The 15,685-nt window shown below is 38.1% G+C and overlaps 1 protein-coding gene across 6 annotated transcripts in view; it reads left to right on the forward strand.

Moving 5' to 3' along the window:
- Positions 1–15,685, forward strand: part of PPP1R12A (protein phosphatase 1 regulatory subunit 12A) — a 98,877-nt gene that overhangs the window by 41,105 nt on the left and 42,087 nt on the right. For all 6 annotated transcript variants that reach the window (XR_004427463.1, XR_004427464.1, XM_033162802.1 and 3 more), the window contains exons 3-6: positions 2,773–2,891; positions 11,202–11,361; positions 12,300–12,444; positions 15,581–15,655. Coding sequence is in view for 4 of the 6 variants with exons in the window: in XM_033162802.1 (XP_033018693.1) it covers positions 2,773–2,891; positions 11,202–11,361; positions 12,300–12,444; positions 15,581–15,655 (499 nt within the window). In the remaining 2 variants the exon portion in view is untranslated. The remainder of the gene's footprint in view (positions 1–2,772; positions 2,892–11,201; positions 11,362–12,299; positions 12,445–15,580; positions 15,656–15,685) is intronic.

A 15,685-nucleotide genomic window follows, 5' to 3' on the forward strand; every position in this document is an offset into this window, starting at 1 on the left:
TTCCATGATCACTGCAGATGGTGACAGCAGTCACGAAATTAGAAGACGCCTGCTTCTTGGGAGAAAAGCAATGACAAACCTAGACAGCATCTTAAAAAGCAAAGACATCACCTTGCCGACAAAGGTCCGTATAGTTAAAGCTATGGTTTTCCCAGTAGTAATGTACGGAAGTGAGAGCTGGACCATCAAGAAGGCTGATCGCCGAAGAATTGATGCTTTTGAATTATGGTGCTGGAGGAGACTCTTGAGAGTCCCATGGACTGCAAGAAGATCAAACCTATCCATTCTCAAAGAAATCAGCCCTGAATGCTCACTAGAAGGACAGATCCTGAAGTTGAGGCTCCAGTACTTTGGCCACCTCATGAGAAGAGAAGACTCCCTAGAAAAGACCCTGATGTTGGGAAAGATGGAGGGCACAAGGAGAAGGGGACGACAGAGGATGAGATGGTTGGACAGTGTTCTCGAAGCTACTAACATGAGTTTGGCCAAACTGCGAGAGGCAGTGGAGGATAGGCGTGCCTGGCGTGCTCTGGTCCATGGGGTCACGAAGAGTCGGACACGACTGAACGACTGAACAACAACATACATTTGTATATCCTTGGGAAAAAAACTAAATAAAATAAAATTGATGCATGAATAGGTTTTGATCCCACATCACACATTTGTCAACATGTGAGCGGGTCATATCAGCCGCCCCCCTGTATGTGGCTCAGTAATTGCATCTTTGTTTCTAAGGTGAGTTGGGCTGTAGGTATAGAAAGAAATTAGAGTATCATTCACTTCTAGATTCATTTAGAAAGGAAGGATATAGCTGCCATTTGAAAATTTTGGCACAGTGCCATTGCTCACTTGTTCGCCTTCATTCTGCTTACACTTATATGTGTTCTGTTTACTCAGTTTTGCAGCGTCACAGAAACAATTCATTGTAGGTTGTTCTCTACTCTTAGTTCTGAAGTTGGCATTAGAAGTTGGCATTAGAAGTAATTCTAATGCCATGAAACTGAGCAAACAAAACTGCATACAACTTCATCAAATTACTGGCTAATTACTGAAGAGCTGCTTTTGCTGTGAAGAGGTGTGTTCCAAAATAGTTGTCTCTGCTTTGAATGCAATTTTCTACTGCTGACACGCCTTTTTTAGTTACAGGTGGGTAGCTGTGTTGGTCTGCCATAGTCGAAACAAAATAGAAAATTCTTTCCAGTAGCACCTTAGAGACCAACTGAGTTTGTTCTTGGTATGAGCTTTCGTGTGCATGCACACTTCTTCAGATACACTGAAACAGAAGTCACCAGATCCTTGAATATAGTGAGGGAGTGGGGAGGGGTATTACTCAGAAGGGTGGTAGGAATGGGTGATCAGCTTATAGGTGTGGAAAGACTCTTAACGACTGCAATTAGTCTTGCAGGGAAAGGCAAGGGGTGAGATGGCTAAAGATAGCTTTGTATCTTTGTATATAAAGATATAATGAGATAAGAATCCAATGTCTTTGTTCAGACCAGGTTTCTCCATGGTTTTAAGTTTGGTGATTAGTTGCAATTCAGCCACTTCTCTTTCCAGTCTATTTCTGAAATTTCTTTGTATTAAGACAGCTACTTTGAGATCTTTTATAGAATGTCCTGGGAGATTGAAGTGTTCTCCTACTGGTTTCTCTGTCTTATGATTCCTGATATCAGATTTATGTCTATTTATCCTTTGGCGTAGGGTTTGGCCTTTTTTAGTTCTCTCTTTACCCCATCCCCCTCAGTGTCTAGTTTGTTATCCATCACATGATCACATATCATTTCTTCCATCTGGCCCAAGAAGACGTTTTTACATTACACTGTGATGCCATATCTCTTCACAGCACTTGATCTTGGTCTAAGTATTTATTGTTGGGAAGGGTATATAGCACTTGATTTGCATGCAGAGGGTACCAGATTCAATTCCTGGCATGTCCTGTTAAAAGGCCTTCTGGCAGCAAGAGGTAAATCGCTTAATCTTTTGAAAATATTTTAATACCTGTATATAAAATACATCTTAAAACCAGTAAAGCAGCAGCATAAAAGCATATAAAAACAAATGGGAAGGAGATTCAAATACATAAAACAGGTTCTGATATTTTGGGTTGGAGGAAGCGTAAACAAATAAGTCTTTACAAGATAGCTGAAACAACTGGTGATTGCTGCTTCATGTATAGCAGAATGAACGACATTCCATAATATGGGGCAGCAGCAGAGAATGCCAAGTAGGTAAACTCAAGTACTCAGTGGTACCTCAGTTTATGAACTTAATCCGTTCCGGAAGTCCATTCTTAAACCGAGGCACACTTTCCCTAATGAGGCCTCCCACTGCTGGTGCCCTTCCACCGTTTGGATTCTGTTCTTAGACCGAGGTAAAGTTCTCAAACCAAGACACTATTTCCGGTTTTGCAGAGTTTGTAAACCAAATCGTTCTTAAACCGGACTGTTCTTAAACCGAGGTACCACTGTAGTATTTCCAGTTGAAATAATTCAAAAATTGATGTGGAGCTTATTGTTAGAAACTAAGCACTTGGAGAGCTGTTGTTTTTTTAAAGAAAATATTAAGAACTTGTATGATTGACAGCACATTAAGAAAAGTAATTTGAAAATTATTTTTCAAAAATGTAAGGAAGGTAGTGCTATCAGAGACCATCCCTTTAGTGTGTGTGAGGCTTTGGTTTATGTTTTCGTAGCTTGTTCACTGAAATGTATTTAGTACTTTTATCAAAAGGTGTGCTTTCATATTAACAACAAGCTATTTCTTCTGTTTCAGATATTTAATTAGTCATGGAGCACATGTAGGAGCTGTAAATAGTGAAGGGGACACTCCATTAGATATTGCTGAAGAAGAGGCAATGGAAGAGTTGCTTCAAAATGAAGTGAATCGGCAAGGTAATTTTAAAGGTTTACTGCATAAAAAATTAAAACATAAAAAGAATCTGTATTAAAACCAAAATGTTGCATAAGATTGACCATATGCAATTAAAAATGCCACATAACTATAATTAATTTTGAATACAGATTTAAGAGCCCCTGATTATGTAAGAAAATACACTGTAGAAATAGGAAGAATTATGTCTCTAGAAAATTGAATGGAACTTTCAATGAAATATGTGTTGACAATGTATTTTTATAGGGCTTGCCATTTATTTAAGTGTGCTGATTAGGTTTGAGTTAACATCTGAAAAAGAACTGAATCTAACAAAAATGTGTTTTCCAAAATGAGCATGATAGAAACACTCATTGTCTTTTAAAAGACTTTTTCATATGATGAGTCTTTCAGTTGTTTTGTTAGTGACCAGATTGAAGCCAGTTTATGTTATGTTTATCTCAGTCTTGTAGTTTGCCATATGTGGATGCTTTGGTGAAAAAAATGTCCTGCCAGACTAATAAAACACTGTGTGCCTCAATTGCTGGTGTTCATATCTGTGAATCAGTATGATCAAGCACCACAACAGGCTTCAGTGGAAACTACAGGTGTATGGGAGAATATTCACGAATATTAGTGTTAGTGAAGAAATAGCATTATCTGTGCATTTTAAGATGCACGTAACAAAGTGAAAGTAGAATGATCTGTGTCTCCGTTGTTGCTACAGAAGTAGTATAAATCTTCATTACGGACATTGAAGGGATTCCTGAGCTGAATTCTTTTCTGAGCAGCACTTTTTATACACATTCTTCCCAGATTATAAATATAGCACTATGCTTGTCGGCTATGTTTTTTCTCCTCTAAAGTGATTACAATTACATATTTGTTTTATATTAATTCATCAAGCATAATAATCTCTGTGTGTGCGTATATTTATTTATAAGGGGTTAAAAGAATTGTATGGAGAAGGCAGGAAGGATCATAGGTTCTTAAAGATCTACTATATGGATATATGACCCTAGGGCCATTCTTATTGTGTCCAAAATTATAACTAAGATTGCTGAAGAAATCTAAAAATTTCATTTGATGAAATTTCTGCTGCATTATTAAAAATGCAGCTTCTTAGTGAGCTGAAAGGGGAATTGAAAGAGGAGAACCCAGCAAGGTGGAGGAGAGCATGCTTTGAATGCAGAATGTTCCACATTCAACTTGTGTCTTTTCCAGGTAAGGCTGTGAAAGTGGTAGAGTGCAGAGATAGCTCAGGCCTAAATTTAGTTTGCCGGTAGAGAAACCAAGATGTTGGGGCATTTATCTAAGAAGTGGGAAAGGAAAGGTTTTGTATAGGATTCTAATAGAGCAGTCCTGCAAACATTTCCCCTAAAATCCAACTTCATTCAGTTGGGCTTTACAGCCTAAGTTTTTTTTTTATCTGATTATTGACATCTTTCTAGTTCTTTATTGTCAAATTTTAAGTTGTATGTTCTAGTGTGCTTTGTATGTAGATGGGAAACTTTCTGTAAGTTTCTGTCAAGTGTGAGTCAGACAAATAAGAGAACTGTTCTTAGGTGCAATGTTTTACTTGGGGAGAATTAGGGTTTGGACACCTTTGGAAGGCAATTATAGCTCAGCCTCTTGTTTCAACTGAGGCAGTGACTTCGGTGAATGGGTGGCTGGGTGGGAGCAGGGTAGGATATTTAGTAGAGCTGTGGACTTGCAGAAAGAACTGCAACTTCTCAACCCTTCCCATCTTATCAAACCTGATTGACATTTAGTACGTAATCAGCAATAACTGTAAGAACATTTTCAGGCTCCAGCAAGGCATCTTTGAGTACTGTAATGCTGAAATGCAAGGAGATTATCAGAATACATTTTCAACTAGGCTGATAAAATAGTCAAAACATTTGCTGCTTAACATGCAAGTGTGGCTCCACTGCAAAAAAATGCAGACAATGTTTTTCAGTGGTTAATGCATTGGGGGGAAAGTCATGCGTAGTATTTCAAATTGCCTACTGCTGTTCTAAATCAGAATCCTTCGTTGTGTAAAATATATCATGAAAGGACTATCCAGAGGGCTTTTGTCTTTCATATTTGATAAAAGTAAAAGAAAATATTTATTTTGTGCCAATACTAGTTTAAAGCTTTCTGCAAGCTTTCTAAGATTCATGTCTGAAGCAAACATACTTATTAAATATTTGCTTTGTTGTTGTTGTTTAGTCATTTATTCTAGGCTAGATACAGAACAATAGTAATGTAAGGTTGCATGCCTTGTGTAAGGTCCCATGTCTTATCTTAATGTCTAGTAAAGGTGGCGCTCTGGTCTAAACCACCGAACGTCTTGAGCTTGCTGATCATAAGGTTGGCAGTTTGAATCCCTGTGACGGAGTGAGCTCCTGTTTCTTTGTCCCAGCTCCTGACAACCTAGCAGTCAAAAAACATACGAGCATAAGTAGATAAATAGGTACTGCTGTGGTGGGAAGGTAAATGGTGTTTCCGTGAGTTCTGGCTCACCCCATAGTTGAATGTGACTGGACTTAACCATCCATGAGTCTTTTACCTTTATCTTACCTAATTTGTAGTCTTAGTTACTGTTTTAAGGATGAAGACAATTCAGATCTTAAAGAGAACAGAATTAATTAATTATAGTTCATTTTTAAAAATAGGAGGCATCATGATGTTATCAGCCACTTGCCTATACAATATTTTTGCTATGGTTGTATAAAATCTTAATGTGAAAGTGAATCTTGTGACTTGAATTGTAAGATAAGTTGACTTAACAAAGCTAATGGAATTAAAATTTCCCACCCTATCCCAAATGGTTCAGCACCCCTCTGCTCTCTGGAGAGGCTTTTGTAGAGAGGTGCAGTTGGCTGCATAGGTGAAGAGACAGCAAGCTTTCCTAGCATAAACGTATTTGTTTTAGCTTATCCTAGGAGTAAAACCTATATATTTAATCATTTTTGTCAGTGGAATAAGGTGATCAAATATTAGGTAATTTTTAGTTCTGATCTTTTCTCCCTTGAAGATAATATTACAAATCTTTTTTGCTAGTCAGCTGTTGGTAGCTTCTGAATAATTATTATGAGTAGAAATATGTCCTTCTGATTTGAAAGTGGGGGAATTGACTTGACATGTTTTGATAAATCATTCAAGTCTGTGTTGAGAAGACACATAGATAATTGAGCAGAGAGCTGCTAATGCCAATCTAGAAGAGCAGGTTTAAGAATTCTTTGCATGCTCTCTCATGGCTGGACCACCAAGGGAGGCAAAATGCAGTCTTCTGAAATCAAGACAGGGATGGGAAGTGAGGTGCACCTTTAGATTTCTATAGCTGGTTCAGATGTTTGTGTTTGTACACATTTTGTTTTTATAACAAACACTTGGTCAGCAAGTGTGCTTAAACAGAGATATCTGAGTCAATAAATGGATGTCCCTGCACTTTTGTTGATGAGTTCTGGGCTGAGACTGTGCTTCAGGTTGTAATGCCCTATGTTTAATATATGCACTGTTAAATCCAGGGAATTTAAGTAACAGAGTACAGTGGTACCTCGGTTCTCAAACATAATCTGTTCCGGAAGACCATTTGACTTTCGAAACGTTTGAAAACCAAGGTGCAAAGCGCTAGCTGCAAGTTCAATGGAGAAAATTGAAAAACGTGCAACAGAAGCAGTTCGACTTCTGAGGCGCATTTGAAAATGGAAGTATTTACTTCCAGGTTTTCGGTGTTCGGCTTCTGAAATGTTTGGCTTCTGAGGCGCTCGAAAACCAAGGTACCTCTGTACACGCATGTGACATTAACAATAGCACATATAGCATTTACTGTTGAAGTTATTAAAAGCATCTTACGCATTAAATAATTGCTGATTGTTCTTGGGGAAATAACTGCCAAATCCATTCTCCCAGTGACCTGCCTTAATACTTGCATCTGTTTTAAGTGAAACATTTTGATTCACTGTGCATGGGTTTTTCTGCAGACTATCTACAAATGTCAAGTTCACTAAAACTAAACATCAATGTAAAAGTAAAAAGATAGAAAAGGGCTCCTAGTGGGTCCCCTTTTCTATAAGAATATTGAATATGTATCTACATATAAATAGTATAGCAATAGTCCTGATCCTTGACAAACAGAGCAGCTATGTCTGTCTGTATAGTATACTGCGAGCACTCCAATTGGAGAATAGCCTTTAGCAAATGCGTCATGGACTGTGAAGAAGCATGAAGTCCGGACGAAAGGAAGAAATTAACTAAGAGGAAGATACATTTGGCAAATCCTCACCATGATCAACTCCTGCCTGAAAACCTATCTTTCCACTGTGGAAGGGCGTGTGGATCCAGAATTGGCCTCCACAGTCACTTACAGATACACCAATAAGACCATGTTCATGGAGGATGATCTTAACATGGCTACAAATGTTCGCCAAAGAAAAAAGGACTTCTTTTTATTTATTTATTTTATAAAAATATTTTTATACCACTGTATCAGAAATGTACAGCCAATCAATAAAATAATAAAAAGTTAAAAGCAAGTTAAAATTAAAAAGAAAATTAAAACAAATATCAATAGACCACTGTGTGTGTGTGGGTGTGTAATATTGATTCTCTGGTAGGCCTGGTAGAACAGAATGCAGTGGTCTAGGCAGTGAATAGCAACCTCAAGGGATAGTCACCTCAAGGCATGGTAACACAGTGGCCCCTTCTTGTAGATTGGTCACTTATTATGCCATTTCTGCAGATAACCATATAATAAAATAAATTAAACAAATAAAAATAAGTTCTCTGAAATGCAAAGATGGGGACCTTTTAAAGGAAATGTCAGCATTTATATAATCATAGATACAAAATAGAATTAGTAGGCTTGTGGAATGCATTTAAACTTACAAAGGTTATTAATACTAAGCAATGCAGGACCTCAATGGGTTTTTTTAGAGATAGGATTGTGTTAGTGTTGTTTGGACCTCAAAATAGCCAGATGAAAGGTTTTACTGTAGCTATCGTTGCCCACAAAACATGTTAATAGATCAAGAATGCTGTGGTACCTTGAGCATGAGTTAGTTCATTGGAATGAACTTTTGTAGGCAACAGCCATCTTGGTTATATTCATTAAGCAGAATGAAAAGGCAATATGTATATATGCACATAGCCTGAAAACCAAGTTTAAAAAATCCTTTTTGGGCAAAAGGAGTATACATTCAGAATGTTAGAAGCTATGTTGGAGTGTAGGGTCCAAAAGTTAAAAAATGAAAAGAAAAAAGACCACACACAAGTAATAGGATGTGTGCCGGAACAGCCACAGGTAAAGCTTTGCATGTAATTGTATTTCAGTTGCAGAAGAGGCTTAACTTGTTTCATTTGTGTCAGCAACACAGCCATACACAAGGCATCATTTGCTTTCCTTCTGTACCTGTACTACTTGCTGCAAGCTGCTCCCATTGGAAGAGAGCAAATCTCTTCAGTAGGAAAGATACAGGAAATGCTTCACATTCCTTTCTTCTGATTGCTTAGCAACAATGATTTAACTGAGTAATTGCCATTGGCAACAGCAGCATCTGCCTAATAAGCCTTGGAGCCTTGCCTCCACTGTCCAAAACAGTAGCAAGTACAGCAACTCTGCATCATTTTGTGTGTGTGCATGTGCATTTGCATACAGACTGTTTTGTTGCTATGGGACAGAATGTTAATGGCAACATATTGGAATATCACCTGTGTGCTGGAATCTTTGGATGAAGTCACCCAGCCACTTTATATCAATGTCTAAAAGCATGTGGTGGTGGCAGCAATGGTGAGGTGGAGCAGAAGCTCCACAATGCTGCCTTCTGGAATTGATTTTACAAATAGAAGCAATGCCTCCTAGTCACAAAGTCTCCTGTCCAGAAGGATTCCTTGGTTGATGGTATCAAAAGCTGCCAAAAAGATTGAAGAGAATGATCAAAGCCCCATTTGTGTCTCTTGGCAGAGGTCATGCATCAGGGAAATTTAAGGCTCTTAGTGCCAAATCCAGACCTGAAACAGGATTGAAATGGATCTAGATAATATGTTTCAAGCAAGGGAGATTAACATTAGACAACGGACACTTGCTTGAGCATTATGACTGGGTAATAGTTATTACAGTCTTCTGGGTCTGGAGAGGATTTTTAAAGGAGTGACTGCATAGCTTAGGTTTGCCATATGTCCGGAATTTCCTGGACATGTCTGGGATTTAACTGCTGAAAATAGCATCTGGGGGAATTTAGGAAAATATGCAAAATGTCCAGGATTTTGAGGTTGACTGCTTACAGAAAGCTCAACAATTCCCCCTCCCCCCCCCAAAAGCTCAGCAACTTCTGTGTCCTGAATTTTACTTCTAGAAACATGGCAACCCTAGGATAGCTGACTTACTCAGTTGCCACTGGTTAGTATCTAAACTGCTTTCTTCTTTCCATCTTTAAGCAGTAAAGATTGCTTATGCAAGGTTGGTAAGTGCCCAGAACTTGTGACACAGCAATACTTGTTGGCAGGCTAACAAATGCTGAGAATTAGAATTTTGAAATGTTTTAAAATGCTTGCTGAGCAGTACATTTTAGAATTAAGCTAAAACATTTTAGCTGATTCACTAGTAAAGGTAGCTAATTAGGCGTCGTCCCCCCAGACCAACCTTTATGTAAAATGATTTTGTAGTGTACCTGAGAGAGATCAAATAACATTTTTAAAGGAATAATCTGAACACTGAGCTAGAGATGCAATATTGCCATCTGTGGACCATTCTTAGAATGTACTTTGTGCCTTAAACTTGTATTCTTAAACTATGCAAAATATTAAAATAAATATGAGATTCTCAATGCACAATGGATATATGAATTTTTGGAGTTACTTATTAACTTACGCCAATTTACATGCATAAATTGATTGCAGGATGTGGCTTGAAAATAATAGTAACAATAACAATAATCATTGTATTGCCTTTATTATTTGCTTTTTTAAAATAAAAGTGACCTGAATCAACTTACAAAATAATACAAACATTAAAACTTTGTATAAAACCAAAACCAACATACACGACAAAGCTAGATAATAAAGACGCCAGAAATACACGCAATACTTTCCAAATTAAGAACTGAAAGCCTGGGTTTAAATAAATGTTTATTTCCTGACACCTAAAAATAGATAATGATATTGCAAGGTGTGCCTCCCTGCAGAACGTGGGGGGGGGCACCAATGAAAAGGGGGCAAATGGGAAAAGGCCCTGGATGACAAATGCAAACCCCAGTTTAGTTCATGTGGGAAAAGACAGTCCTTGGGGTATTGTGTGCCTTTGCTGCCTTTCTCTACCCACTTTTCCTTTGTATTCCTTTGTGTCTTATGCCTTTTCCCTATTTAAACTGGCATGGCTGGGCTTCTTTTCACTACATGGAAGGGTTGAGCATTAGATAATTTTAAATGTGAATGAATCTATAATACATTTTGCCCTCCCATTTAACCTGAGCTAGACATGGGAGGTTTTCCTGTAGGTGAAGGAACTAATTCCCATTCCAGGCGTGGGGGAGACCCCCTAAAGTAGGCTACCAGAACTATTATATTATGATTTAGTTTCACAGGCAGTGCATTCAGAGTTGCTTCCCATCCATGGAAACTAGAGAACACTGAAGACGATAGCTGTACCTTCTGGAAATGAAGAGTATGCAAATAAGGAATTCCCGGGTCCTAATCCACACAAGTTTTTTTTACCCATTTCTCCCGCCAATATCATACTCATCTAGACTACCTTTTATGACCTTTGTCTCTGTGACCTGCAGTTTTGCCTTGCTTTTGTGCTGGATGTCTTGGCTCAACCAGTTTGCTGAACAGGATCCAAGCAATCTAGGTCTTCTTTTTCCCATGAGATGCCCTGACTCTTCTGGGGGAATGCCACCTCCAGCAGTGTATGGCACAGACTGGCATAGCCTCTACTTTCCTCTCTTCCACACCACATACATCCCAGGAATACTGGGAAATCATTGGGTGGCTCAACTTGAGTACCTGTTGTAGATCCGTGCTAGCTTTCTGCTGTATTAAAATATGCTGATGCATGGCTACTGGTCCTGTTTCCACACTGAACTTTGAGCCCATGGCTCTGCCAAGGCATTATCTATTATATGTTTTATGAAAAGTAATACAGTATTGAAATGGTTCAGTGGGTGAAGGAGTACCATTGCCCTTCCTCATTTCTCTTTCCCTCCAAAGTGGAGCAGAGGTGGCTGATTATTGCAGTCAGCTTCCATAATGCTGGGCGAGGCTCCTGTGATATCTTGTGTCAGTGTTTATGTCATTTGAATAAGAATTTATGTACATATTTTGAAATGAAAATATTTCTTTCCATTCAGGGGTTGATATAGAGGCAGCTCGCAAAGAAGAAGAACGAATAATGCTTAGAGATGCAAGACAGTGGCTTAACAGTGGTCACATAAATGATGTTCGGCATGCAAAATCTGGTGGCACAGCACTCCATGTAGCTGCTGCTAAAGGGTATACAGAAGTATTAAAGTAAGTTAATTTCTAATGCAGATTCACACTTTGTAGTTACAAATTTCTGTAGTTTAGACTGTTCCGCAGCTCCTTGGTTTACACGTTAAAATTGTGACTTTTTAAAGTCTTTCTGTGTACAACCTTTTTAGTCAATATAGAAATGTTTAGCATATATTGGTGTATGTTCTGAAAGTTTCTCACTGTGAGTGTAGTCTACTGAAAGCTAGACTTAAACTCAAATGAATGTTGGTTGTGTGTCCCGCTTTTCCATCTATGCCCACAACATAGATGATATTCAAGCATGGCTGCCTGGCAGGGAAGCAGACTTCCTTTAGAACAACAGGAGTTCCCCTTCCTTTTCTCTGCTCTTTGCACCCCCAAAATATGTAGCAGATTGGAGAGGGGGGCAGAAGGAAGAATTCCTGCTTTGTCAGCAGATGTCTGCTTGTGCAGTGAACCCTATATGTTAATTGCTAGTTAGTCTGAAAATAAAAACAGTAAATTATTAAGTTTTTGTAATATTCAGTAGAGTAAACAAAAAATGGTGGTCCATGTGAGAAAATACAGTGGTATCTTAGTTCTCAAACTTAATCTGTTCTGGGACTCCGTTCGACTCCCAAAACCGTTCAAAAACCAAGGTGTGCCATCCGATTGACTGCAGGAGCTTCCTGCACTCAAGCAGAAGCCATGGAAGCCACGTTGGACGTTTGACTTCCAAAAAATGTTCACAAACCATAACACTTACCTCCGGGTTTGTGGTGTTCGAGAGCTGATTTGTTCAACAACAAAGCTGTTTGGGAACCAAGGTACCACTGTAATGCAATTTCTATGCTTATTAAACCTTTAAATGGTTCAGTGCTCTGAAAATGCCAGCAAATCCTTCAGTTTTTAAAATTTTATAGCACTTTATTTCATTTGTTTTGCTGTTTTTAATTTGATTTATCAAATTTATTCAGACTTTTAATACAGGCTGGCTATGATGTAAATATTAAAGATTTTGATGGCTGGACACCACTTCATGCGGCTGCTCATTGGGGTAAAGAAGAAGCATGTCGAATATTGGTGGAAAACTTGTGTGATATGGAGACTGTTAACAAAGTGGTAGGACTTTTGCATAATCTTTGTCAAAATGTGGTATTGATCTATTGATTAAAAGTAGATTATGAATTCTGTATTTGCTGCTGCTACTTAGACACTTTGCTGTATATCTTAGAAACAAATTTATAAGGATCCTAGCTGTTTAAAAAGAAAATGCTGGTTTGAAATTTGAACTATTTTAGTTGTCATATAAAATATACTGTATTTGAATTTCACCAAGGGATTACCTTAATGTGACCATTGGCAGTTCAGATGCGCATCTGAGCTGCAGTGATATCATTTAAAAATACTTTATAAAGAATAATGAAATAAGTTACTTCATTAGTTTGCTATTGTTTGAAGTACTTGTTTAAATAATGGTTTAGCTATAATTATAAAGCAGTTTGTACACAATTTGAGATATTGGGTATTAGAATCATTGCATTTACTGTTAAAGCCATAATGTACAAAAACAATTCTCAATCACCCCTCCACAGATTTTAAAGCTGAGGATGGGAGACATTGGTGACACACTTGTGACCCAAACTCTATAGGTCTTTGTGTGACGCAACTCTTGATGTCCTTACATAATTGCTGACTGTATTGTGTATCGGTGTGAGAATACAGAATGGCTGAAGTCATTCTTTATCATGGCCAGATGTTTTCCGTATCTTAGTTAGTTTATAAATAAAAATCCTAGCATGTCTCCAAATTTAGTAGTAGCTTGCCTCTTCAGGCGATCTGATATATTCTGCCTGGAAGGTCAGGCCTGGGTGAATGCAACCAATATTTAATCCTTAATAAAATGCAAGAAATCAGTTCATTTAAGTACAGTTACTAAACACACACTTTTTTTACTTCATTAAGAGGAACATACTGTTCAGGAAACAACTGCATAATTCCAGAAAGTCCTTTTTGTATCTTGAGTAGTTCTAATTTTAAAATACAAAAGTACACATCTTTCCCCAATGCTTTTATAGTGGAACCCCGAGTTACGCACGCGATCCGTTCCGGGTCGTGGTGCGTAACGCGGGTGTGTGTATCCTGAACGCACGAGAAAAAACCGGAAGTAGCGCAATTTGAGTGCTCCTGTGCATGCACGAAGTGTGCAGAACGCTTCTGTGCATTCCAGGTTGCGGGCGTACGCAACTTGAACATGCGCAAACTGGGGGGGTGCGCAAACCGGGGTTCCACTGTATGTTAAAATGTGTTAAAACAAATGTTAGGAGATTGCACAGGGAAGAATATAAGGACTGAATGGCTAAAGTAAAAGATCTGTTGGCCGAAGGTTTCAAGCGGAGCTAGATTTTTGAATGAATTCTAATGGCATGTCTTGTCTTGTTTTCCTTCTTATAAGCACCATCTGGTTTCTTCTCCCTTTTGTTGAAGCTTCCCCAGCCCCTTGCCAAATCTCATATCTTGTTTTCCCACCCTATGGGCCTATTTGGAAACAAGTATTTCTGAGCTGCTACTCCAGCCAAATTTGCAGAGAAGAGCTGTATCTTAAACTTTTTATGAAGATTTTGAAAAGCATTACACTTGATTACAAAGTTTGCAATAAACTTAGACACTCATATCACAGTGCTGTCATATTCAGGGGAGAGATAGGGTGGCATTTAAGTTTTCAGGAGATTCATCTGTCTATGAGCAGTCTTGACATTATTCAACTAGTAGATTTTGTTAATGGAAGTGTTTTACATCTCTAAAGGCTGGGACTCAAAGAAGCTACTAAGGTTTGCTAAAGAGTTGCAACTCTAATTATTTTCCTTTGAACTCATGATTTGTGAGCTGTATCATAAAACTGCCCTCACCCCTCGGGACACCAAGATTTTACCAACCCCCCCTAGCTATTGCAATCCGCATGTCCCTTCTATTATAAAAGGGTTGCAAATCTTCAAGAACAGCGTTGGGGGGTGGATCAGCTGAGGAATTGGCAAAAATTGCTTGTCTTGTCCTTGTGTGTGTGGAAGTCTTTCTGCAGAGGCAATGCCACCATTGGATAAAACCAATCAACCATAAGCAGTATGTATGAAGTAAGGCATTGAGTTGCAAGATGGGTGGCAAGCTACAACAGAACATTGCTAGAGATGTGGTATAAGAAAGTTGTGTGCAAATTTGGCAGACTTCCTAGTAAGTTGTACTGTATTAGAGTATAATGTGATGTATAAAAGGGAAACAAGAAGAATAACATTCTTCCCAAGAAAGTTAAATAAATATGGGATAGGCAAAGAAAGTGTATTCCACTTTCATTAACTCAGTGAGGACTATTTCCAACATAGGACTTTCTATTAAGACCTCTATCTTAAAGGTACATCTAAATTCAAAATTGCTCACTGTAACCTTTTCTCTTATGGCTCTCACACATAGCAGTAGCTGAATATAGACATGACAGCCGAAAGGTATACTGATAAAAGATTGAGAACTTAGCAGCCATAAATGCATCTGTTTAGTGAATCGTTTAAGCAGCATCTTCCCTTCCTCATAATATTAAATATAAATGCCAAACATGGAAAATGGAGCAGTTCATAGTATATTACTAAAGAAAAATATAAAGCTGACATTCTGAAGACCTCTCCAGCATGAATTATGCATTTAGCCAAGAAAACTCTTAACATGTTTAGCTTATTCCTTTACTCATTTGTTGAATTCTTTATAACTCAGTGTCTGGACATGAACGAAGTGTTTTAAGTAAATCATTTCCCCTTCTTTAAGTTCCTGAATGTCTACAGGAATTTAAATAGAAATTATTGTTTTCAAATCACCAGGAGTTACAGTCTATTTTATACTGGACTAAAGTGGAGCTGTTACTTCCTGTGACTTGAAAACTATAATCCAATTCACAGTCATTTGCAGGACAACCACAAAAGGAACAATTTTGACACATGCCGATAGAATGATCACCCTGAAACTGATTGTGGCACTTTGATTGAAACAGTCCCTATAGTTCCCATTATTTAGTAACTGTAGAGGAAGGAATTGCTATGTAGTGTGATAGTCTGCTTTAGATTGATTGTCTAAACAATAACAGTCAGTCTTTACATTAAACTCTTCTCCCTTCATGCCCATTCTTTGTGTTGGGCTTAGCTTGGTGGCATACTCCCTCCATGTATGATAAGTTAATCGTACCATAATTTGATTTTGTTGCTTATTTCTCCTGCAGGGTCAGACAGCATTTGATGTAGCAGATGAAGACATTTTAGGATATTTAGAAGAACTTCAAAAGAAACAAAATATGGTGAGCTCTTTCAGTACTGTGAGAACAAAC

This window comes from Lacerta agilis, chromosome 10 (assembly GCF_009819535.1).
Source record: "Lacerta agilis isolate rLacAgi1 chromosome 10, rLacAgi1.pri, whole genome shotgun sequence".
NCBI lineage: Eukaryota > Metazoa > Chordata > Lepidosauria > Squamata > Lacertidae > Lacerta > Lacerta agilis.